The sequence below is a fragment of the Protopterus annectens genome, chromosome 2.part0 (genome assembly GCF_019279795.1).
Source record: "Protopterus annectens isolate FY-2018-M chromosome 2.part0, PAN1.0, whole genome shotgun sequence".
NCBI lineage: Eukaryota > Metazoa > Chordata > Ceratodontiformes > Protopteridae > Protopterus > Protopterus annectens.
In genome coordinates this window covers 211,212,685-211,240,577 of record NC_056728.1, presented here as the reverse complement: position 1 = coordinate 211,240,577, position 27,893 = coordinate 211,212,685, and the positions used below count along the sequence as shown (strand labels likewise).

General features: G+C 37.1%; 1 protein-coding gene across 1 annotated transcript in view; it reads left to right on the top strand.

Moving 5' to 3' along the window:
- Nucleotides 1-27,893, top strand: part of LOC122792718 (putative thiamine transporter SLC35F3) — a 780,977-nt gene that overhangs the window by 681,423 nt on the left and 71,661 nt on the right. The window contains exon 5 of the mRNA XM_044060302.1: nt 20,784-20,873. Within this exon, the coding sequence (XP_043916237.1) occupies nt 20,784-20,873 (90 nt within the window). The remainder of the gene's footprint in view (nt 1-20,783; nt 20,874-27,893) is intronic.

Sequence of the window (27,893 nt, the reverse complement as noted above, 5' to 3'; positions counted from 1 at the left end):
ATATGTACAGGAATTATAAAATGTATATTTAAAAATGAAATAAAGAGAATTTAAAAAATTGGAGACCTATAACACTGAATAATACTGATTATAAAATGTTCATGAGAATAATAAAAAAGGTTACAGAAAATGGATAGAATATATGACCAAAATGTATTCAGAAGAAAAAGAAAAAGGAAATCAAGAGTTATTATGGATAATAAAAAAAATAATTGATGAGATCATAAATAAAAATGTAGAAGCAAATGTTATGATAGGGGATATAAGTAAAACCTAATATACTATTCAATATAAGTCATTATAGGGGATTTTGCAGGCACATAATGTAAACAAAAATATTGCAAGTAATAAAATCAGTTTATGAAAGGACCTATATGAAACTAAATGCAAATGACTGGACTGGGGAAGAAATAAAAACAGAATGTGGGAATAATGCAGGGCTGCCCAGCTAGTAGTGTAATTTTCTCATTAGTTATGAATGTAATAGTGAAGGAAATTAATAAAATTTCAAGTAGTGGTGGATACAAAATGATGAAGGAAGTACAATTGCCAATAATGTAAAATGGTGTGGATAATATTGTACTAAATGTTAAAAATAAAGTATGGATGGAAGAAATAAATGAAAATTAAGTATAAATTAAAAAATGGTTTAAGTATAAATAAAAATAAAAGTAAAGGATTTGGTTTTGAAGGTATGATAGGATGTATTGAGGTCAATTAAAAATATATAAATATATTAAAAATAATATTTAAAAGAAATGAATACAGACAACAATGGGATGATGTGTCCAAAGAAGTAAGGGATATGATTATTTTTTTTTGAAATCATAGATTCTCATATACAAAAAAGCACACTTGTTGAACACCATGGTAATAGGAAAAATTGTATATGTTGCTAACATCTATATGATTCCTATTAAGTATAAAAAGGAACTAATGATGATTATATTTTCTTTTATATGGAGCTCTAGACTGAATCCAGTCAAGGGAGGGGTTATATATATGAAAGAAGAGCAAGGAGGCTTGGGTTTAATAAACTCAATGCTACATACAGCATCTTTAATTGTATATAAGGTATTAAAAGGAATTATGAAGGAAAATAAAAACTAGATAGAAATGATACTATATTATAAATTCAAAGAATTGTGGTAAGGAATGGAAATTAAAAAAAGAAGTAAAACCATTGTGAATGAAGAAAGGAAAGAGTGTCAAAATAAAATAATGTTATGGAAAATAAAAAAGAATATATGTGAAAAAATAGAAAAGAATGGTACTTAAATATTATGAAAGCATTTTATTGCATTGATCCATGCAAAGATTTAGAAATATATAAGAAAAAGCCATAATGATGAGATATAATAACTATAAAAAGATTAAAGAATGTAATGATTTTTATGGAGATTTTCTATTAGAAAGTTGCCGGTTAAGGCAAATATGCCATACAAGAGAAAGCAACATAGAATATGTAATAAATGTGGAGAGTTTGAGACTACGAGCATGGGTTTTTGAAATGTAAAAGAGTTAATAATTTGTAGAAACAACTATGTAAACATAATAGTGTGAAAAGTTTGTTAAAATTTGAGCAAATAAGTATGCATAATAGAATTTGGTTGTTATTGTGCACAAAAACAGGAAGAAGTGAAGCAAATGGATGGAGTAATATTTTAGGTTTCATGGACTACATTGAATGAGAGACAAAATGAAATCAAATACAATGGAAAATGGACTTAGACAAAGATTCTGGAGAAAATTATTTTTTGGTTGTGGATAAAAGAGTGGGGGAGTGCATAAATTGAAGTTTATAATGTATAGAGATTTGTAAATAGATGTAAATAATGTAAATATGTAAATAATATGTAATGTATATATCAATAAAAAACCCTCCTCATCCATTTGTTGGTAAGTGGGACTATTGCATCTGCTGCATTTTCTTCCTCTGTTCTGGGCACATAGGCAGCTTGAAGAATACTGGAGAATAAGGAGGCTTTAGTTATGGCTACATCTGTGGATAGATTGTGTTTTGGAGATTGGAGAAGATTTTCTGATAAAAGAGTCAAGAAGAAAAGAGAAGAGAAGGAAGTAAATACTTCAATGATGAAGTCATTCGGGACAGTACAGTGCGTTGGAGAAGAGGTGGAGATGAATGGTGGAATGGGGAAGGTATCTTTGTCTTTATAGTCAGATGTGGAGTAGGAAGGAAAGGCAATCATGTCATCTCAAGATTTGGAAGTCAGATTTCAGTGTGAGCTCTTTACTGACAATAGTTTTGACTACAACGAAGTAGTAGTTAGAACCCTCCAGTTGAGGGAGTTGCAGGATGTTATATTACAAGAACTGATAAATGAAAGTGAACTGGAGAGTGGAAAGGACGTGGCATGGGGCAATATAATGGACAAAGCTCACCATGAATAGTATGATTTGCTCTATAAAGAAGATGAGAGAAGAATGAAAATGTATGCTGACAAGGTGAAAGAGAAAGTGAGAAGAGGAGCAGTTGGTAAAGAAACTGAAACAAAACAAAGAAGAAATTATACAATGTTTCTTCAGTAAAGAAGAAAAAGAGATGGAAATGTATGATATAGGTTCATAGGTTCATAGGATGATACTAGTCTGTTGGCCTGGAGGCCCTTATAAGCCTAGCCATGAATTTGCCCATGTTCCCTCTAAGTCAGCACCTGTTTCCCCCTGTGCAGCAGGGACACAGGTGGGAGCCCAGGGTGTATTTTCTGTTTTTCATCCAGTCATCCAGGTTCCTCTTAAAGAGGACTGGAGAGGTACTCTGCTTGACATGGAAAGGTAGTCTGTTCCACAGATGGGGGAGTCTTTGGGACACAAATCTATCCTGCGAACAAGTTCTATTAATGTCACAGACCAGGTTAAGGCCTTGCATGCAGGTTGCTTGAGTGGAGTTTGACTTATGGATATGCAGCAACTCCAGCCAGACAGAGGTCACCTCTGAGCAGTCTGTTTGAGACTGAGTAGATGGACAGGGCTTTTAGCCTATCTGTATAGGATAGGTGTTTGAGACCCTGGATTTTCCTGGTCAGGAACTTCTGTGGTCTCTCCAGCTGCTGCATGTGCTTGGCAAGGTAAATGCTGAAGGGGGAATTCTACTCGATAATGAGTCTGATAAGGGAGGAGTACAGGGATGCTATGACCTCCTTGTACCTGGATGAAATACCCTTATTTATGAGGTGGGCCATGTAGAAAGCCTTTCATACAACAGAGGCAACATTATGGTCAAAAGTCAGGGTGCTATCAACCTGGGTGCCCAAGTCCCTCATGACTGATTGTGTACTTAGTACGTTGTTATTAATGTGATAATTAGTGGGGATGCCATTTTCCCCAAAGAGGATAATGATGCATTTCTTGGCATTCAGTTTGGGACCATGCTTCTGGCACCAGTCCCTCACTGGGGAAATTTAAGGCAGCACTCAGCTTGCAGTTAACTGCAAATTTGGTCAGCCACAGACCACTGGTTTTGGCTTGCACCTCATAATAGTATATCCCAAACAGTAGAGGCCCCAAGACCCATCCTTAGGGTACACTGCTCATTACGGGTCTAGTACTAGAGGTGGTTTCCCCTATTTCGACTAAGTGGGTATGTGAGTGGATATGTGGGACAATATTATTTCACCATTAGGCACTTCGCCAGCAGAGGTAAGAACTTTTATTCATATAAGCAAAGAGAATTTTTGTAATATTATTTATGAACATGGACAGGCAATTGAAAAGTTTTTTTAGGGAACATGAAAGTAAAAAAAGACTGTGCACCTTGGAATGCTTATGTGATTAAGGCTTTTTTTTTTTTTTTTTGAGAAACCATGAAACAAGTTAATGTACAACTTAGGACAGGAAAATGAAAAAGATATTTAGAAAAGACATTTATATAATATATGCAAAGGTGTACTGGGCATTTCTAAGGTGGTTGATAATAGTGGTTTATAGACTGGGGGATGGGATTGTAATGTTGTTTTAAAAGTGGGAAATGGGAAAAAATATTCACATTCCTGGCATTATATATATATATGGACAGACCAAAAGGTGTTGTTAAATATTGGGGTCAACCCAAAACTTGTTTCTAATCTGGAAAAACAGATAATATGATTGTTGATTATACAAAAAGGAAAATGTTTTATATGTTATAATTGGACATGATACAAAAAAATTGACTTAAAATGTTATAAATGTATTAAGTCTGGACATATATGCATAGATTGTAAGAAAAGAATGTTCGAGTCAAATGAAAGTATTATGTCACAAAAATCAGAACAAACTCACGGGGATATAGAAGTGGCAATTTAGGAAGAACAGGGACAAAGAATGTGGAACAGGATGTAGTTAAAATAGTTAAAAATAAGGATAAAAGTTTATTACATAAAGAAAAAGAATTACGTATGGGTAAACATTCTGAAATCAGTGAGGAGGAAGATGACAGTTGGAGTGTAGTTAAAAATAAGTAAAAAAATCTATTGACAAAAAAAAAATAAGTGAAAGGAAAAGAAAAAATCATTGGATTAAATATTAAAGAAAAAGAAATAAAAGAGTGAAGGCCTTATTTCTTTTTTCTATGTAGGATTTCTTTGAATAAGAACAGTGTTAACTGTACAATATTAGCATTAAATGTCAATAATTTAAAAACGCATTGCTAAAAGACTGGTTATTACAAAATGGTGTAAAAGATTTGATAGCGGCATTATTAAATTAGAAGACACAAGAATTTTAACAAAGAAAAAAATATTGCAAACTGAGATTTTGTGGGGAAATTAGATATTTTGGAATTTAGGACATGATTTATGCGCAGGAATAGGAATATTTACCAAAAGGATAGTAAACATCCTTGATATAACCTTAGTTTTAATGGGTAGGATAACCATTATTGATGTAAGATGGAGAGTTGAGGTATACAGAATAATAGCATTATATGCAATGTAACTAAAAAAAAGAGAAAACATGTTTAATCTTGAATTATATCGCTATTAACATGGATATTATAATAGTGGGAGACTTCAGTTGTTACTTAAGGAAGAAAAAGCAAAGGAATGATATTAAAAAGATTATTTAAATTATAAGATGTGGTAAATAAAGTTTGTGGAAGAATAATACATGAACGTATAGCAGTGGAATATACAAAACTCAGACAGATTACTTTCTTATACCTGAATGGTTGCAAATAAAAGATGAAGGAACAATAGAAACAGGGTTCTTTGATCATACAGCTATTTAGAGAGAGCTAAGAGATAAAGTAGGTTATATTACGATAGGTAATGGCTTAGAAAGTTTGAATGAGGTAAAGTGGGAAGAAGAAGGTGAAAAGAAAAAGTCAGAATTATGGAAAAGATCATATAAGCATTAGGCAATTTATAATGATTGGTCAGAATGGTAGATACATTTTAAAAAGAAATGAAAAAAAATGCTATCAGGGATGGCAAGTGAAGAACAAAAAAAGAAGTGAAGAAGAGGTATAATATTTTAAGTGAAAAAGGTTTTGATAACATAGAGAGAAATAACAATAATTACTTTAGCAAAGAAAAATAAATTTATGAAATGAATTAAGAGAAAATAAAAAAATGTTATTAAAGAGATATTTTTTTGCAAGGAAAAAGAAATGGTAACACCACACTTAAGTTAGTAAAAGAAGACAGTTTAATAAGAAAATTGATAGATGAAAAGAAGTAATGCAGAAAGAACAAAAATATAATGTTCAGAGTTGTAGAATATATTCAAGATTTATTTAAAGACATGGGCAAGAAAAAAATGTTATGGAAAGTGGAAAACTTTACTTATCAAGACAATATGGATTTGGAGAAGAGCATAAACACTGAGGAATTGGATAGAATATTAGGACAAGTAAATGTGAATTCTGCAGAAGGACTGGATGGGATAGAATATCAAATGTATAAAAATATTATGGTTAGACAGAAGAAATATTTCATAGTAGTTTTGGATGAGTGGCTAAATGTAGGTTTCAAATATAAAGAGTTGTGTGGTGGAATATTCAAATTTGTATGGAAAAAAGGTAAAAGAAAAAAACATAAGGAATTGGGGGCCTATTGTTTTGAACAATACTGATCATAACATTTTTATGAAAAATTTACAAAAAATAGTGTTAAAACTTCAGGATATTTTACTAGACACAATATACAGTATAAAAGGTAGAGGATGTCAAAAATTATAAAGGATTTTTACAGAAATAGTAGATATAATGAATAGACAAGAAAAAGTATTTATTATGACTGGAGATTTAAGCAGTGTTTGATACTACTCAACATGACATGTTATGGGATATATTCAGTGCATATAAGATGAGCAAAAATATAAAAAATGTGTATAAAATGGCATATGAGCAAAATAATGTAAAATATTAATCAATGGCTGGTTGAGTATTAAAAAAACATATAAGACAGGGAAGCCCTTTGAGAGTCATTATATTCTCACTAGTTATAAATATAGTAACTAGTTACATGAATCAAGTGGTTAGCAATGTTAGGTATAGATCAAAGGAAGGTATTGCTATACTTATAATGTTATCTTATGCATATGATATTTTGGCTATTAAACATTAGAGGGAGATGGAAGAAGTTATAAATAAGTTGAATGAATGTTTAGAAAAAAATCAGTATGTGTCTTAATATAGAGAAAAAAATAATGTTTAGGGTATGAGGGTAGAATAGGAGGTATTGCATTTGATTTACAACAAATGGGAAAATGTTATAAAAAAATAAAATTATGTGTGATTTTTGGAAAACTTTGAGGCTTTCATTTAAGAAAGTGTATATGTTGAATGCAGTTGTTTTAGGAAATCTAACATATTTAGCTAGTGTGTATGATATGTCTTTGTTAACTTAAAATGAAATTATTAATGTTATTTTTTCCTTTATATGGTGGTCTTGACAATCCAATAAAAATAAAAGTGTCATATGCAGAAAAAGTGTATGGTGGTTTGAGATTGATAAACCATATTCTTTATGCTCACCAGCCTCAGTAAGCAGCTGAGATCCCTCATAAAAGCCTCAAAAGCTAGTTACGAAAATAAAATTGCCACAGATTCCAAAGACAACCACAAGGCATTCTATAATTATGTCAAGAATCTAAATGGTAATGCTCAGATCTGCTCTGAGCTACAACAGAATGGCATTAAATATACTGATCCCAAGGATATTGCCAATATCCTGGCAGATCGATTTAGTGCCAACTTCACCCCCCTCTCACCCCCTAAAGGGCCCATCTCAATACCAAAAGATTGCCAAATTCCGATAATCATGGCCACACGGGTAGAAACTGCATTCTCCAAAGCTAAGAATACAGCATCCATGGGACCAGATGACATCCCAGGCTGTGTACTACATGAACTACAAAATGAACTGGCACCTTATCTAAGTGTCATGTTTAATCATAGCCTTACCTCAGGCTTTGTGCCCACTGAGTGGTGCACAGCTACAGTTATCCTGCTGCACAAGAGAGGATCCACCTTGGATCCCAGGAACTACTGTCCCATCAGTCTGACAAGCCTGATCTGCAAGGGCATGGAACGCATTATCATGGAACTTATAAACAAAGACATTGGCAACCTTCAAACACTGGACCCCACCCAGTTTGGGTTTGTGAAGGGCCGATCTTGTCTCCTGAATCTGACTGACTTCTTTGAATCAGTCTCCAGAGCAGTAGATGAGGGTAAGGTGGTCCACACAGATAGGTCTGGACCTCGCCAAGGTCTTCAACACCATCCCCCACTCTGGAATCATAGATATACTTACTAAGCTGGGCATAAATCCCTACGTCACTCGATGGGTTGCCAACTGGCTTACTGACAGAACCCACACTGTAAAAGTACCCAACTCCAAATCCAGCTCCAGACAAGTGACAAGTGGAGTACCTCAGGGTTCAGTCCTGGGACCACTCTTGTTTGGCATCTACTTCTCTGAAGTACAGGCCAACACTAAGGGACTCTGGCTAACAAAGTTTGCAGATGACTGCAAACTTGGAGCCATTATTACATCCCTAAATGATGGGGATATTCTACAAAAGGGCCTTACAGAAACAGATGCCTGGTGCCAAAGCCATGGGCTCAAGCTTAATGCCAAGAAATGTATAGTTATCCCCTTTAGAAAAAAAACATGTACCCATGAATTACCACATAGGTGGCAGGACACTAAACATCGAAAGTGTGATGATAGAGTTAGGAACACAGGTGGACAGTAGTCTCACTTTTGATAACCACATCGCCACCTCATCACGAAGGGCTTTTCATCCAGAAAAAAGGAGGTCATTGTCCCACTGTACTCATCCTTCATTAGACCCATTACAGAGTATAATGCCCCGTTTGGTATGTACCTCACAAGACATCTGCAACAGCTGGAAAGGCCACAGAAATACCTCACTAAAAGAATCACAGGCCTAAAGCAGATGCTATATGCTGACCATCTAAAAAAAGTCCAGCTATACTCTGTGACATATCATCTACTCAGAGGCTATCTCTGCTTAACATACAAGGCCATGTCAAACCCTGAGCTGTTGGACATGCTCCACTTAAAGAAATCCCAATCCCTCAGAGCCACATGCTCTAGGGATCTAAACCTTGTCATCACAATGAACAAAACATGCTGGAGGGATAGGTTTCTGACCCAGAGACTCCCCATACTCTGGAATAGACTGCCCATACATGTCAAGCAGAGAGCATCATTTGCCCTCTTCAAAAGGAACCTTAATGATTGGATGGGAGATAGGAAATTCACACCGGGGATCATGTCAGTTGCCCTGCTAGACAGGGGTCCAGAGAAGTAAATATTGTGGGAAGAAATATCCAGGGAATTGTTATGGCTAGGCTTGCATAGGCCCTAAAGCCAATAGCCTAGTACCAACCTATGAATCTATGAACCTATGAATGTATATAAAATACTTAAATGGTTAAAAGATAAGAATGAAAATTTAATAAGTAAAATATTAAAAGGTAAATACAAAAAAGTATAGAACATGATGAAAAATTATAAAACAGAAAGAGAGCATATGAATAATGAGATAAGAGCATATCAAGGAAAAATTATAATTTGGAGAATAAGTGTGGAGGATTTATAAGATAAGAGAAAATGTGGTATAAAAGTAATGCAGAAATATTTTTGCATATCCATGGAAAGAATTAGATCAAATTAAAATGAGAGCTATAAAAACAAGAAATTATAGGTTATAAAGTTGTTGAATGTCATGATTTTCTGTGGAAACTGACTATAAAGAAATTGCCAGTTAAAATGAATATGCCTTATAATAAATAACTGAAAGGCTATGTCATTATTGTGGTAAAAAAGAAACTGCTGAACGTCTTTCTGAAATGTCAAAGAATTGATTTATTATGGAAAAAATTAGAAGAGGTTTATTATCTAGAAGAGTTAATGATTATGAAAATATTAATATGGATATGATTGAATATATTTTTATAAGAACAAAAACAAATATTATGTTGAGAATATTGATAAGAAAATGTTTAATGTTATATATAGTAACAGGTATTTGTTAAATAGAGGACCCTATACTTTTCAATAGGTGCCATGAGATTTTCTACATCTATGTGAGCTACAACCAACTCAAGGAGATGGGGCCTTGATTTAACATCTCATTTGAAGGATGATACGTTCAGGAGTACATCATCTGGTACAGCCATATTGTATTGCAGTGTCAGCCATCAATCTACCTGGTGTGGAAATAGAACTTATAGCCTTCTGCACTAAAGGCAAGTGTTATTACTTGTTGCACCACTGACACTGATTATGCATTCACCTGGTTGATTTCTTGTCAGATTCTTCACATTTCAATGAGTCTCTTCCTTCAGCCTGTACCTCTTTCTGTGGGAGCACCCCGAGGTTCTTTCCTAGCTTCTCTGCTCTGTTTTCCTTAACCAACTACATCGTGGCCTTCCTGCTCTACAACTCATCCTCTGGGCTGATGACATGGTATTCTTTAGGTCCAGCCACAAACACCCTACAGTTGAACGTCAACTGCAAAAAGATCTTAACTCCATGAACTCCTGGCTCATTAACCATATACTAATCCCACAAATACAAAAAGCATGCTATTTAGCACCATCCAAAAATGTTAAAAAATCACCTCACTTAGTATCACCACCCATTGTGAAACACCAATAACAACCAGCTTCTTCAAATACTTCAATTTATATGCAATACCCATTTAGAAAAGATTCAGGCAAAAGTTAACTCACTTCTCTTGTGGACCAGGAAACTCTCACCCTACTTATCCAAACCAGCCAGGGAAGCCCTAAGTAAAGGAATCATTCTGGCCCAACTAAAATATGGACTACCTATAAGAGCTGCAGCCTCTAAGAAAAACTCCTCCAAACTACAGACTATAAACTATCAAAAATAAAATCTGTTGTTTCATCACTAACTCTCCCTGAACCCTCTCATCTTCAAATGTCTCAAGCCTAGTTGCCAAACTTTATACTAAACACACAAACAACAAACTCAGGTGCTTTTCCCAAACAACATCCTCACCCCCCCCAGAATCCAGGCTACACTGCACTGACCACTCTTTCTGCATCCTTGCTCCTAAAGTATGGGTATCCCTTTCCAACCATCTAAAGTAACTACAGTCCCCCTTTCCCACCTTCAGAGCTGAACTCAAAAACTTCCTCCACACCAAATCAAACTGTACTCACCACACAGGAGGCCATGTGACATAAGTAACTCTCATCCTCTAGCCTTCCTATTTCTCTCTTGCAGCTATTAATGCCTCGTAACTTCCCCACCTCCCCTTCCCTTATTCGCATTATCCCACAGAATGTCTACCATGATGTAAACCTGTAATATGAACATCTGAATTATAATTTGCATTTCTTTAATAACTGCCGCTACATCAATTAACTCGTATTTTAACCTGAGTGAAATTTCATACCTCCTGACACATGCTGAGTTCCTGCCAGGATTGCTTTTGCTTGAGATAAAATACTGAGAATACAGTGTTGCAACCTACCTGTAAACAAAGTATAAATGTTTAAAAAAAATGAAATATTTTAAATACAGAAGTTATTCAGCATACCTTCCTCTTTACTGTAGTCACATTAATATGTCTGCCAGACATAATTTTTAATAAGTAAATATATACATTTACGTATTATAATTATGCAAACACGTATTAATATCTCTGTAGCCATAGCAGATAAACCCCAAAAATTACTGTGACTTTTATTCATGCAGATGTGATCTACATTTAGCTACAAAGCAGTTTTGTTGCTATCACTCCATTTTTGAGATATTTATATAATTATGAATGGTATGTAGATTTGCATAGTTACTGGACAAATAAATTAAATTAATTATGAATGACTGCTACTTGAACACCAGTTATCAGTAGTATAACAATTTTTCAGCATTGTGTATACTTTCATTTGTTATCTTGGAGTACTATATAAACAGCGTCTGGTTCATGATACTAATATAATTATTAATATATGACCTATAGTCAAAATATTTATTGAAAATGGCACAGATTTTCTCTGGTACACACTGATAGTACCTGCAAATTGTTAAGTTATGATTAGTTTACCACCCCAGTAAACAAATGTAAAATAAAAATAAAATACAGAAGAGTGAACCAGGGTATGGATGAATGCCTGGATGTTTATGCTGCATCAAATATGGCATGCAGATACTTGTCGTGGCTTTGGATATAGGTGTGTGACTGCTGAATATCAAGGGATTATATGCTCTGTCATGCAGCTGATAATAGTCCCATTGTATCTAGCATCTCAGAGTCCAACCTGTGGAAAGGAGACCACCATGAACACCACTAATGAGGTTATCCACATTGGGGTATGTTGCTTTGTAGATCATATTGGAACAAGAAAAACAGAACATCGTAAGGAGTGTCATAAGGAACAATCAACTCCCTAATTGTGTATTCCAGGGGAGCAGCAGCCTAGAATAGGACTCTGTCTAAAACATGAACCTCCTAATGCAGTAATAATCTGATCCCATGGTCAATGTGTCCCTAGTAGCTGTCCATGAGGGAAGGCAGTAAACATGTTTATTTTTACAGACCTGATAATAGCGTGTCTTCATAATTCAGAATGCTGAAGGAGACCTTTTGAGTGTGTGGGACTAGTATTCAAGGGAAAGAAATAGATTGATGATACAAAGAGAGCAAATGGGGGAATTAGAAAGGGAGAAAGAGGAGGATACCCAGTAGGCTGGCAGGAGTAAGAGGTCTTTAATGAGGAAAGGCCACCAGATAAATCTCCTCATGCTGGGGTGGGTAAAGCTTGGGAGATGGTCAGCACTGGCCATTCTAATGCCTAGCAGATCTAAGTAGGGAAGTGTGTCTTCTGTTCCCTCAACGTTTGGGATTCTCACTAATGTTCCCATGAAACAGCTACTGTGAACTGAACAACCCTTGGGTGTATCTAATCCGCTACTCCTCCTAGAAATGTACATAAATGGTGCTCTAACAGACTTAGATAATAGATGTAATTCTGGATTATGTGTTATCATATGTTACCTGGCGGTCATGATGAATCCTCTGAGGAAAACATGTATTTTATTTTCCATGCTTATATTACGTGCCTTTCTCTTCATTCTTTTTCTGCCTTTCTTCTTGGCTCTATGATGTTCCAACAAACCTGTTTCAGACAGTTCTGGGGAAGAACTTTCTATCCACCTTTAACACATTTTCTAAATCCATTTCTATCCATAACTGTACTAGCAGCAAAAAACATAACCAGCAATTAAGTAGAAACACACTGCAATTGAGTCCAAAAGGAACAGACAGTTCTACTATTAACCTGAACAGCATAAAACAAGCACTAAGACCAGTAATCATCTCTCAAGAACAAACATAGGTAGATCTATCCAAACCAAAACAATAACAAAATACCTTTTTAATAAACAAAAAAATGGGCAGAGCAGGCAATAAACTACCTTAGGCAGTGCTAATGAACAAACTGCTAAGGCTCAGTGATGACACTCTAGAGACAATGGCAAAAACGGTATACTAGAAATGTCTCATAATCTAAAAGGATAATAAATGGCAGGAAGACAATGAGTGCACAGCAATAGTCTGCACAAAGGTAATAATGGAAAACCTTTTCTCATAAACTGTCTGAAGTAGCCTGGGGCCACTTCTGTACATGTGAGCTCATTGAGTGCCCAAAGAGATTTGGAAAGGGAGTCACAAAAGTCTTATGAAACATGAAAGAAGCTGCCATCTTGAAAAATTTCAGATGCTGAGCAGTCTGAAAATTAATGGCTTCAGTCCAACTGGTTGAAGAAGACAGACCTGATCATGTCAGATTTTCAGTTTTCACACTGACAATCTCACTATTTCAAAGACTGCTGTTGTGCTGTTGTGGTTCTCTGAATTTCAAATGATAGTCCCAATCATTGAGTATAACATCTATTTTTTTGTCTTATTCTGTTAAAAATATAATTAATCTCAACTGGGTGAGAACATTAGTTATAAACTATATTAGTGGTCTTAGGCCTTTTTGTTATAATAATAGGCTTCAATAACAGAAGCTGTGTTTATTTCGTATAGCTTATTCAGTGATAATCCACTAAATCTATTGTGAGATAGTATACTTTTTCTTGGTTAGCTGTTCAAGGAACTAAATTTAACAGTGGTGCAGTGGACAGTGTTGTCACCTCACAGCAACAGGTTCCCAGTTTGAATCTCTGGTGGGGTCTCTTCTGTGTGGAGTCTGCATGTCCTCCCTTTGTTTGCATGGGTTTCTTCTGGGTGCTCCAGTTTCCTCTCACATTCCAAAGACATGCAGTAGGTGGATTGGACACTCTTAATTAACCATAGGTGTGTGTGTGTGTGTGTGTGTGTGTGTGTGTGTGTGTGTGTGTGTGTGTGTGTGTGTGTGTGTGAGTGTGTACTGTGAAAGAACTATTGTGGCAGGGCTAGCCATCCGGCAGTGTAAACCTTGGCTCTAGATGATTGTCAGTGTTGAAGAGGCCCGCAACCCCATGTACAAAAAATGGGAAAAGGGGTTTTGGATGGAATGAAACTCAAAAAGCAGCTCACCATTGCTGCATTGCAGTTAGTGTGCCTCTTCACCATCAGAACATTTCATTTTATTCTCTTAATAGTGAAAACACCAACAGTTTTGAGGTTGAAATTAATAGTTGATTTGGAACAGAAATTTGAATTCTTATATTAAACACATACATTTAGTGACAAAAATTTTGAAGCATATTGCTTACATTTCACAACAATAAACTATAGAAAAGATCACAGACTTGCTTCAAGTTTAGTCCCTGTGTTTCCGGTCCATGACTGCAGCTTTTTCCTTGTCTGTTGTCAACAATTTATTTGATGTGGAAGCCCTCAGTTGGCTACAAATGTCTACAAATGTCTCTCTCTTTTTCAGTCAGTTAGGCAATTTACCTCTGCTAACTTTTCTAGTGAGGTCCCCTGATCTCTTTTCTCTCTGCCTCTCATTCTAAGCTCAAGGGCCTGTCTTTCTCTAGGTCTTATGGCCTGTCTCACTCTGCTCAGAGAGGCAACTAACTTTCTCTATGGAGGCTCCATACTCCCTCTTCTCTGAGAAGCAACTGACTCTTTTTAGGTCTGATGTCTCTCTCTCTCTCTCTCTCTCTCTCTCTCTCTCTCTGTAGGCCTAATGGCCTGACTTTACCCAGGATCCAAGTTCTCACACTACATTTCAGACTAGGTATCTATACTACCTAGCCCTTCACCCAACTCTAACCAAGGATTATGTTCAACTCTTCTGGCCTGCCAACTCACAAAACAGCTGTCCAACCAATTTAAATTGGGTATCTTCATCCAGGGACACTTTATGGCAAAAGTGCCATGGTTACCCTGATCTGCTACCCTTTACCTGCCATCCATTCAGTACTACTATAGCATGTCTGAAATCTTTTAGGTTCTCAGATTATTTTATTTATTATTTATTTATTTTTATTTTTACATTTGTTAACTGGGTTAGCCCAACTGGGCCCAGAGAGCCCTTTTTCAGTGGAGAGCCAAGGAGAAAAGCTCCAGGAAAGTAATTAAAAATAAGAAAAATCTAACAATTCAAGTTGTAAAATACTTAACAACAAAGATACATGTAATAGTATAGGTACTAACTGCAGAGAGAGTAATTTATGTAGACAGTTTAGCTAGATACCAGGCAGATATGTTAATTGAGAGAAGAAAAAAATTAATTAGGTAATTTACTGACAAGTACATATCCAATATAGTTGCTTTTTGAATTTGCCACTTTTGGTTGTGGAGCGAAGGGACAATGGAGGTTTGTTCCATGAGTATGCAATTGAATGACTGTAAAGTATTTTTCCAATATTTTTCTTTGGCTTGGTCACCTGCAGAAGGATTTGTTGTGTGCTTCTGAGGTCACGATTGGGTGTGTAGGGTGTAATTATGGATGTAAGGGCAGGGCAAGGATTTGAGGCTATATAGGATGCTGTGTGTAATTTGTAGTTGTGATATTTGAAGCATGTAGGGGAGCTCAGGCCATCTTAAGCTTTTCACAGATATACAATGATGAGATTTGTAGCTATTACTGGCTGCAAATCTTGCTATCTTGTTATAGGTGGTTTCTAGTTTGGTTAAGAGATTATTTTGGAAGTTAGTAACTATGGGAGCAGCATACAGCAGGGATGGTGAATAAATGTTTGAGCCAATATAGGTCTAGATTTGTTATGTATACATTTGTTGCTGCAGTACTGATACAGTTTAAGATATGTAGGTTGAATTTTAATTGGTCGTCTATAGTAATGCCAAACAATTTGGTGTTTGAGTCGGTGGTGATAACTGGGTTATCTATGGATGAGATGGTGAAGTTGTCTTTAGCTGGCTTGAGTTTTTTTGAAAGGAAAAGAAGAAGCCTGGTCTCTTTGGGGTTGAGAAGCCACTTGTTTTCAGTTAGCCATTGTTCTACAAGGTGCAGAGATTGTTGAATGACAGTGTGGAGATTTTGAATATTGTTGAAGGCGTTAAAAATTGTGGAATCATCTGCGTACTGTATTAAGGTAGAGTGGTGGCAGGAGACATGGAGGTTATTTGTAAGTATATTAAAAAGTAGGGGGCCCAGGATAGAACCCTAGGGAACCCAGGTCTTAACAAGATGGAAAGGGGAGAAGGATGTTTGCCATCTGATGGTCTGATATCTGTTTGAGAGGAAGATGTTAAACCAGGAGGTAGTGGAGGTAGAGAGTTGTAGGTTGGAAAGTTTGATTAGGAGGATGGGATGGGAAACTGTATCAAATGCTTTGGATAGGTCAAGGAATAGAGCTGATATGAGTTTATTATTATCTGTGGCTTGGGCAATGTTATGTGTGAAAGACAGAAAGGCAGTGGTAGCACTATGCGAGGGTCGGAAACCGTGCTATGTGGGTGTGATTAGGTTTGCCTAAGAGGTGGTTTAGTATTTGTCTATGTACACATTTTCCAGTATCTTGGATAAGGAGGATAATATGGCAATAAGCCTGTAATTTGAGGGTTCTGTAGAATTTCCTCTCATTGTTTTGATGAAAAAGTTGTTAAGTAGGCTTGCAGTTTCATTAGAAGGTTTGTCAGGGAAAGGGTTTGGTGAAGAGGGGTTCCCTGGAGATAGTAGTTTGTTTATTGAGTGCCAGAATTTCTTCGGGTTGGAATGTGGGTTGCTCAGACATTTTTGATAAAAGAAAATGTTTTTCTAGTAGGACCTGCTTTTTTGTTTGGTTGCAAAGCTGTTTATATAGGTGGAAAGTTGAGTTTTTATTTTTTCTATGCTCTCCTGGCATTGTCTCTCTTGTTCATAAGTGATTAAGTTGCCTGGTTTAGCCATGGTGCATAATTACATTTTAGCCTAATTTTTCTCTGAGAGCCAAGGTGTTAAAGGTTTCTAGGAATAAATTGTTGAAGCTTTGGACAGGCTCATTAAGGGGTAATATGTGTAGGAATGACCAGTTTACAGTGGACAGTACATTCCAGACACCAGCTCCATTCTTAACCATTACCTTCCAAACTGCCTACTTTGCTCATATGAAAAACAACTCATTAAAATGTATAAATAAAAAAAATCCATAGGTTGATTTATTCAAACACTCTTTTAAAAGAATTCCTATTCAAATGTTGGCTGTGTACTTGTCTTACACCAGGCTGAAATTATCAATTATTTTCATTCTTCTTTCTTTCTCCTTTTTTTCCTTTTCTCTTATCTCCAAAATTTCTACTACAGCTCCTACTTCTCCCTACTTCAGTTTATGTTTTCCTCTTTCCCCATATGTATGTCACGTTACCTGAAATTTCACCCTTGTTCACCCCTCCTCTGTAGTACATCATACTTCTCTTTTTTGTGATTAAGTCATTCTCTAATAAAAAAAAAAAAACTGTCACTCAAAACTTAGAATAAAATAACAAAGCGATCCAGTTAAACTGTTTATTACAATTTATAGATGAACTAAGCGCTTTCACCCAACTATTCCGTGGGTTTCTTCAGAGATAAAAGAACTCTTTCATCGTTCCCATTAAATACACATATCCACTGACCTTCATCCAGTCACATAACTGCTCCAATTGTCAAGCAGTCAATTAATGCTAAAAAATCTCATTGTTTTTAACATTGATTATAAAATATATTTTAAAATACATTTGGAAATATATTTTAAAAATACATTTTAAAAATACAACGCCTTAATACTTTGTAAAAATTCATTAACTACGTAAAACACTTGTGTATACCTTCGTAAAATAAATTGTTGAAAAACTAAAAATACATTACAAATGGATACAATGTTAATGTGTTCCTGTTACCAAAAAATAATAAGTTATCATGTTAAAAATACATATTATGTAAACTAGTTACCTTCTTATTTTTGATGTCCCTCGTGTGTTCCATAATACGCTCCCTTAGTTTTCTAATGGTTTTACCCACATAGTATGCTGGGCATGATAGACAAGTCGCCAGGTATACCACCATCTTAGTATTACAATTCACATGCCCAGGACATCTAATAGATCTGTTGAAATTTTTTACCATAACATAGGGACCGTCATTAATAAACCTACAAGTTCTGCATAACCCACATTTTTTCATTCTAGAATTCCTGTATGGTAGATTGATGTTATTGCTTTCAAAATATTCCTTTAAATTCTTTCCCCTGCTATATATTATGTTCGGACCCTTACCTAAAATGTTCACAATGTCAATTTTGTTGCTGAATATTTTTTCCCATACCTCTTTAATTGCGTTAAAAACTGCTCCCGTATTTTCGCTGAAAGGTAATATTAATGCTTCAATCCTATTTTCCTTTTTACCTACATCCGTTTCCATTCCATACCTTAAAATTGGTTTAAAATTTTTGTTCCTTTTCACCATCACTTCTTTCTTCATATCTGTTAACAAATATAGTGGATAACCTCTATCTTGGAACATTTCCATAAATTTGTCTATCTCTTTGATGAACGTCACGTCATTACTTATTATCCTTGATAACCTGACCATTTGGCCCTTAACCAAATTCTTTTTCTGGAAATACGGGTGGCAGCTATTGAATTGAAACATATTCCTTTTGTGTGGGCAAGATAGACAGGAAGTTCAGGGATAGGATACGTGAACACCTCTATTATGTCAGGAATGGTACGTTGAGTAGTGCCCTTGCCAAGCATGTTCTTGACACAGACCATACTTATCGGTTTAAGTTTTTGTCTATTGATAGAACTTCACAGAATGGGAGGTTAGGAGATGTCAGGAATAAAACAGAAAATAGTGAAATGAGATTTAAGACCTGACAATGGCAAGGGATTAAACGATAAAGTCCATTTAAAACCTTTGCTGAAAGCCAGACCTCTTTTTAGATAGATTTATAATGGCATGTTTCTAGGTAGTATATCTATGTGTATATATTGATATGTCTTCACACACTTCTTAGACTCTTGTATTTATTGCTTTTGTACATTTTTTAAGATGTGTGTGTATATATATATATATATATATATATATATATATATATATATATATATATATATATAATATATATGTTGCTTTCAACCTATATAAAGTATGGTTTATTTGTTCTAGTTTGTACGTCTGAGGAAGCAGAGTCTGTACTGTGAAAGTGCTTAAGTATGTTTATTATTAAAATGAAACCTGGCTCTGACATCATTTTGCACTGCTTTTTCTTGGATTATTGGATTTACTTTTGTTTCAAGCAGAGCATTCATCTGGTTTTGCCTGGTCTTTCTTGGTTTTACAATTTTCTTGATGTTTAGTTTTGTATAAATTGCAATATTTTATTTATTTAACTCTATTTTTCCTGTATATATTTTTCTTCTTATCTGTGTTTGTCTTTTTATTTTCCTCCACTGCACAATTTATTGTCCTTTTTTGTATTATTTCATATGTTAATATTAAGTACACGAACGACTGTAAAATGTCTATGGACCTTTTCTCCCTGGGCCTACACCAAAAATGGGATTTATGCCCAGTTGAACTATCCCAGTAAACAAATGTCAGTTATATAAATAAAATAAAAACTACATTTGGCCAATCTTTGTTTCAAGCATTGCAGTCACTAGCAAATATTTTCACTCTTCTTAATGTTGGTGAAAACCTTAATGTCAAAGATTACAAGCCTATTAGTATGAAAGATAGCGATAATTTCCTTCTGGTGGAAATTATGGAAGTACACCTGGATGTTGTGTCAGGCTACTCTTTAATATACTTTCTTTTTTTTTTTATTTAGTTGGAATGATGTTAACTTATTTCTCCAACACTCAGTATAACAAAAAGTCTTCCTACTGCTGCAGACAATTTAAACTGTTGGTTAGCAGTTCCTGGATTGCAGTGCTGCTGCAGACACTGTTGATTAGCATTTCCTGGATTGCAGTGCTGCTGCAGACACTGTTGATTAGCAGTTCCTGGATTGCAGTGCTGCAGCAGGCACTGTTGATTAGCAGTTCCTGGATTGCAGTGCTAGCTTTGGCACCTCTTGAATAATGTGGGGAGGGTCTGTCAGTGCTCATATTTTAGGATTAAACAAAATTATATCACAGTCATTCAGAAATAAAATGGAAGCACTCCTGCTACAGAAGGTGTGTAAGATGTCAGTGGTTCATACTGCTGTCATTTTATGCCAAACAACTATGAAGTCAACATAATTTCCTTATGTCTGTCATGACTCATAAAAAGGAGGCTTGAAATGGATTCTGGGAAGGGGACAAGAAATTACTAAAGAAGACAACTTTAGTCAGACCCCATGTCAGTCTTTTTGTGGAAAATCATATTAAAATTTTATAAGAAGCACCTAAGGTTATGTTAATGCAATGAAACAGCTCAGAAAACAGAGATACAATTAAAAAATACATTTTTTGAAATCCAAGCTGGTATTTTCCTTTAAAGAATAAATTTCATAAATGTTTATATTTGGCAATTTCTTTTTCAACATATATGGCATTTTGCCAACAGTTTTGAATCATTTTAGACCGGATTGGCTTTGCTCTGGGCAAAAAAAGTGAAAAATAATTGCTTGCCTATAATTCTGTTAATGAGGCTTTCTCAACTCATTTGAGGATAGATACAGGGTGGTATAATTATCAATATTTATATTAGCTTATCTACAACAGGTGCCATCTGGATGTTGCACTGACAAATGAGGTAAAACAGCTTAAAATTGCTTTCTTAATATCAATATCCTTTGCATATCTTCAAGACATTTGCTCATTGCATAAAAGCTACTGCTATACTTTAGAAATGTAATAAATTTAATTTATTTTTGGCATACAGTAAAAAAGTATGATTTACTTTTTTGTTCTGTTTTTATTTCATGTAGCTTTCAATATTGTGATGAATTTTGGAGCTAATCTCACCTATCCCATTGTGAATTCCTTTGGTATATTCCTCAGTGTACCTACCAGTGCAGGTAAGTAGGCAAACCTCTAAATGTCTAAGCATAAGAAATCTGGACAAAGCTAAAATAAGTCAGATAATCCCAAAATCTGTGACAAATTTTAAATATTAAATTTAATAAATATTAATCTTATAAACATAGAAAGTTGCTGGAATAATATGTTTTACCTTAACATGGATTTTCTGAAGGAATTTGGTATCTGAAACTCAAATGCTTGTCATTATTTAGTGACTTCAATCCACTTCAGTCCTCAGTGATTTGTTTGAAAACCTAAATTTTTTATGAGGAACAGACCAAAAATCTGAGGCAAAAATCTGGACAGTGAAGATTTAAAGTAGGCAAAGCAGCTAGTGTATCCTAGAGATCTTCCAGTTATTTAGCAAATTTCCTCAGTATAATATAGGACAAGTGACTCACTGAAAGAAGTTATGTAGAATGCACTACTTATCTATGGAAGTTCTAAATGAAAGGTCTGCTCTGGTAAAGCTCATACTAACACAGCCCTTCACAAGCCAGGTCTATCATAAGATGCAGTGATGATATTTTACATACAAGCACACACACACTACCCAACCAATCTTGGTCTATTACAAGAAATGCCTGCACAAAAACACACACAGTGCACACTTCTATTCATCCACTGCTGTTGAGTAACTCTGGACTCCTATAGCAACCTCAGGAACAGCCAATGATATCCACAGACTTTACTAAGCAAATTGAAGGCATGCCAGTTTACCCACAGTAGGGCTTTGGAATTTTAGAGGAAACCAGAACATCTGTTACTGTATGCATGTCTGAAGTTGGGCTGGGATGGAAAGTGAATGAAATGATGACCACCTTGTTACTCTTGGACACACACTGCAACACCTTCCCACATATATATGCATAAAACACAACAATGATCATTTTATATGCATTTCAACAAAACACAATACTTTGGGTGGCACTGCCCCTGCTAGTGATCAACATTTGCATGGAAGGTCATATTTATGCACAGACTTTCCTCATGCCTGGAAATTATAGACACTTTGCTGACTGTGTATATATCTCACACGTCTGGCATTATTTAAAGAAAAACTAATAATGAACACAGTTTTACACAAACACACAGTAGCCAGCCAAAATTTAAACATTCTCACCACAGTTTCAACCTCATGGTGCAAGAATCAGGAAAAGGACAGAAATTGTTATAATAATGGGTTTTTCATTGGCATGTGTTTTCTGAGTGATATGAAGCCTGCAACTCAAATATTTATCATTTAGTGACTGTACACAATGTGTCAGAAACTGATGAACTTTACTATAACAGAATAAATATGAGTTAAAATCAGGGGCATTCTCCAACTTCACTCAAGTGCACATTTGTAAGAGCAGTCCACTAACCATAATATCTGGTTGATTGCCAAGTAAAAAAAAATACCTGCTATTATCCAGAACATCCTAAGAAATATACTTTTACTGCAACATTCTTTTCCCCCACTATTGTTTGGGTTTTGATGGCATCCATTCTCTTTAACAGAAACCTCTTGATTTCCAGGCTTAAGATCAGACTCCCACCCAGAAGTTATACAACATATCAGGATTTGTTGTCTTGCTCATGTATGGGACTAAGCCAAAAGCTAGGAAATTACAACACTTCCTTAAAGGAAGACTTTCTTCTAAACAGCTGGGGCAAACAGGAAGAACATTTTTGCTTTAAGTCTCTGAAAGTAAATTAATAAATAAGGAAGCCAGAAATGTGCCTTGAGTGTCACTCTAAGCAGCCTCCTTAAGTGTACCTTAATTACTGAATACATCTTAAAATCACATCTCCCTTCTGATACTGCTACATCTGTCAATCAACAACCTGAACAATCTGTCTTGCTTGGCAAATGTGTTTTGCGTACACATTAATTATTCTCTATAACAAATATATAATACATTATACTAAAAGATTATTCTGTTAAGTGTTTGTGTCAATGCCTTAGGGTCATGACTGAAAAGGGTCTTTGGACTGGCTCACCTACCTGGTTAACAAAGTTAAATGAATAAAAATTTAAAAAGTTGGAGCATGATACAACCATGCATAATGCTGCATATTCTAATGTGGGCCTGGCTGAGTAGTTCTCTTCTTTCCTTTGAACTAGTTAATGTTTCTTACCGCGATGGTCACTTTCTGCTATTGACAAGCGATGGGGTAGTGGGGGCACATTTCTTCACCCCACAAAGCTCAAAGGCAGGCTTGAAGCTTGGTGAGAGGTTTATTCAGAATTTAGTAATGTCAAGAAGAACTCCTATAGTCAGTTTGGAACTCTTATTGCTGAGATCGTATCCCTGTCCTCCTTAAATGGGATGTGTTTAAGTACTGTCTTAAAGCTCATCCACATGCATGGTTGCAAGCCCTTGTCTGGAAATGAGAAGTTAGTTGTAAAGAAAACTGGAAAAAAATTGTCAGTTTACGAGCATTAACAGAGAGGCCTTAGATGTGGAGGAGCTGCATAAAAAGCACCAAAGAATTAATGAAGTATATAATCAGGATGCTAGAGGAGCAAGTGTGCATGTGGCAAACAGTCTTCCACAGACTGAATCTGTTGGCAAGGTAGGTGATTCTTAGAGGCTCTTGCAGTATTATTTGGGGCTTGTAGGACATACAATCAGGCAAACGGGACATCATCTCATTAGTTTAAATGCACTGCATACTGTCAGGAGATGGTTGTGTATGGTGGTGGTGGATGGCATATTATGGCAGGGGATGGCTGCATGGTGATGGTGGATGGTATATTGTGATAGGGGATGGCTGTATGGTGTAGGTGGGTGGCATATGTTGGTAGGGGATGGCTGTATGGTGGTGGTGGATGATATATTTTGGAAGGGGATGGCTGCATGGTAGAAGTGGTAGATGGTATATTGTGGCAGGGGATGGCTGTGTGGTGGTGGAGGATGGTAAAGTTTGTCAGGGGATGGCTGCATTATGGTAGTGGAAGGCATTTTGGCAGTAGATGGCTGTATTGTGGTAATGTATTGTATATTTTGGCATGTGATGGCTGTATGGTGGGACTGGTATAATTTGGCAGGGGATGGCTGTATGCTAGCAGTGGATGGTATATATGCTGGTGGTGAATGGCACATTTTGGCAGGAGAAGGCTGCATGGAGATGGTGGATGAAATATTTTGGCAGGAAATGGCTGTGTATGCTGGTGATGGATGGTATATCTTGTCAGGGGACGGCCTTATGGTGGTGGTGGATAGTATATGTTGGCAGGGGCTCTCTGTATGGTGGTGGTGGATAGTACATTTTGGCAGGGGATAGCTGTGTATAGTCTTGTTAGATAGTATATTTTGGAATGGAATGGCTGTATGGTAGTGGTAGATGGTAAATGCTGACAGGGGATGGCTGTTTGGTGGAGGTGGATGGTATATTTTGACAGGGGACGGCTATAGTGTGGTGTGGGATGGTATATTTTGGCCAGGAATGGCTGTATGGTGGTGGTTGATGGTATAGTTTGGCAAGTGATGGCTATATGGTGGTGGTAGGTGTTATATTTTGGCTGTGGATGGCTGTATCATGGTGGTGGATGGTATATTTTGGCAGGGGATGGCTGTATGGTGGTGATGGCTGGTATATGTTTGCAGGGTAATTTCATAGTTTCATAGGATGATACTAGGCTATTGTCCTGGAGGCCCTTATAAGCCTAGCTAAGAATTTCAACCATGTTTCCACAAAGTCAGCACCATTTTCTCTGTCCAGCAGGGACACAGGTGGGATCCCAGGGGTATATTTTCTGTTTCCCATCCAGACGCCCATGTTCCTCTTAAAGAGGGCTAGTGAGGTACTCTGCTTAACATGGAGAGGAAGTTTATTCCACAGATGGGGGAGTCATTGGGACACAAATCTATCCTGCCAACAAGTTCTATTAATGTCACAGACCAGGTTGAGACCTTGTGTGTGGGTTGCGTGGAGTCTGACTTACAGATATGCAGCAACTCCATCAAGGCTGAGTCTAAGACAGCCTTCTATGCCAGACATGGGTCACCTCTGAACAGTCTGTATAAGACCGAGAGGAACAGGGCTTTTAGCGTATCTGTAAAGGATAGGTGTTTGAAACCCTGGATTTTCTTGGTCAGGAACTTCTGTGGTCTTTCCAACTGCTTGCATGTGCTTGGCAAGGTACCTGCCAAAGGGAGCATTGTACTCGATAACGGATCTGATAAGGGAGGAGTACAGGAATGTTATGACCTTGTTCCTGGATGAAATACCCTTACTTATGAGGTGGGCCATGTAGAAAGCCTTTGCTATCAACCTGAGTCCGCAAGTCCCTCACGACTGATTGCATACTTAGTACATTGTTATTAATGTGATAATTAGAGGGGACACCATTTTTCTCAAATGGGGATAATGATGCATTTCTTAGCATTCGATTTGAAACCATGTTTCTGGCACCAGTCATTAGTTTGGTTAAGGCCCTCTTGGAGGATGTTCACATCACTAGCGGAATTTATAACTGCCCAACTTGCAGTCATCTGCAAGCTTGGTCAGCCACAGACCACTGGTTTTGGCTTGCACATCAGAAAAGTATATCCCAAACAGTAGAGACCCCAAGACCAATCCTTGGGGTACACCACTCATTACAGGTCTACTACTAGAGGTGGCTTCCCCTATTTTGACTGAGTGGCTTCTATCAGTGAGTCAATTAACTACCCATCTGGTAACATATGGGTTGATGCCTAGCTGGGAGAGTTTATCTATTATGACCAAATGGGGAATAGTGTTGAAGGCTTTGACTAGGTCAAGGTAGGCAGTGTGCACTGTTTTCCTCTCATCCATGGCTTTGGTGACGGTTTCAAAGAAGGCAACCAAGTTTAACAGGCATTATCTGCCTTTGACAAAAGCAAACTGTGTGGGATCAAGTGTTTGAAAGTTATCAATGCCCTTGTTTATAAGGTCCATGGTAATGCGTTCCATGGCTTTGCAGATCAGCCTAGTTAGGTTGATGGGCCTGTAATTACCTGGGTTGGTGGACGCTCCATCTTTGTGCAGAGGGATGACAGTGGCTGTCCTCCATTCTGCTGGGATGAAGCAGGTGCACAGGCTTTGGTCGAATAGAGTGCCTAGTGGTGCTGAGAGCTCTTGCAAAGTTAATGTAGGTCACAGCCAGGTATGCTGTCAGGTCCCATGGAGGCTGTATTTTTTGCCTTTGAGAGGGCATTAATAAATTGCTCCCTGGTGATGAGGGGAGGGGGCAGATGCTGGGGAAGTCTTGGTTTACTGATGGGGGCGGGGGGGGTGAAGTTTTCACTGAAGTTGTCTGCTGGCAGGTTGGCTATATCTATGGCATTTGTGTATGTGGTATTTTTGACCACCAGTTCAGAGCAGATTTGGGAGTTGCCTTTGAGATTGCGGACATATGCAAAGAACGTCTTGTGATTGTCCTTAGTGGATGTGGCCAATTTGGACTCGAAATTAGCCTTAAAGGATTTCACCAGTGACCTTATTTGCTTGTTCAGACAAATGAGAGATTACTTCCAACTTGGCACTTTCTTCTTCTTGGCCCTGGACAGCAATTTTTTTCATTTTATTATACAGTCTGTTTATTGCTGCTGTCCACCAGACATGTTTACTTTTCCTTGAGGAAGATTATTTGGTCCTGTCAGGTATTGCTGAGTCCATGCAGCATATAGGTGCTCATATACTTTTTTGGTGTACGCTTTAACATTAGTACTTGATTGAACTGAAGGGATGGTGGCTGTGAAGCTGCTTATACCTGCTCTCAAAATATTGTACTCAGCTTTGGAAAAGGATTTTGTTCAACCCTGGCGGGGGGGGGGGGTCAGGGGAGATGGTGACTTTGAAAGTGATTGCTTTATGGTCAGGTCTTACCAGGCAGGATGACACTGTAGGGCTGCTACATTCGCTACTCATGCTTCTAAGTACCAGGGACAGGATATTTCCACATCTTGTGGAGGTGTCGACCAGCTGATCCAATGCATTGGCATTAACAAAGTCAAGGAATCTCTGGGCATTCATGTTTGAGCTAGACTAGGTCTTCCAGTCTATGCTTGGGTAGTTAATGTTGACAAGGATCAGGGTAGAGGGATGAATCTTGATTGATTCAAGTAAGTCCAAATAGGTGGAGTGGGCCTCCTGAGTCATGGCTGGGGGTCTGTAGCTAGCTATGATTGAACAGGTGTTTTGTAAACAGTTAACTGCACCTAGAATGTCTCCTGTGCATCATACTGTTTGACCAGCCAGGAGGTGTGTATGTCTTGAAACTCCACCTCCTTTGGCTTTGTAGCCCTCTGTTTGGGGTCTGAAAGTATGGTTGGACAAGTAACCTGGTAAGGCTGGGGTGCTCCCCGCACCTTTGAACCAGGTTTCAGTGACTGCACAAAAGCCAGCATCTTCTGGGGCAAGGAATTCTGGCAATGAGTGCAGTTTTATGTTAAGACTCCTAGCGTTTAGCAACATGACCTTTAAATGGCTGTATAGTGGTGGGGGATGGTATATTTTGGCAGGGGATGGCAGTTTTATGTTAAGACTCCTAGCGTTTAGCAGCATGACCTTTAAATGGCTGTATAGTGGTGGGGGATGGTATACTTTGGCAGGGGATGGCTGTTTGGTGGTTATGGTTGGTGTATTTTGGCAGGGGATGGTTAAGTGATGATGATGAATGGTGTGCTTTGGAAGGGAATGACTTTGTATGGTGGTGGTGGATGGTGTATTTTGGCAGAAGATGGCTGTATGGTGGTGATGGATGGTATATTTTGGCAGGAGATGGCTGTATGGTGATGATGAATGGTATATTTTGGCTGAGGATGGCTGTATGGTGATGGTGGATGGTATGCTTTGGCAGGGGATGGCTGTATTTTAGTGGGGATGGTATATTTTGGCACGGGATGGCTGTGCATGGTCGTGATGGATGGTATACTTTGCAAGAGGATGGCTATATGATGGTGGATGCCATATTTTGGCAAGGGATGGCTGTGTATAGTCATGTTAAATTGCATATTTTGGAATGGCATGGCTGTATGGTAGTAGTCGATGGTAAATGCTGG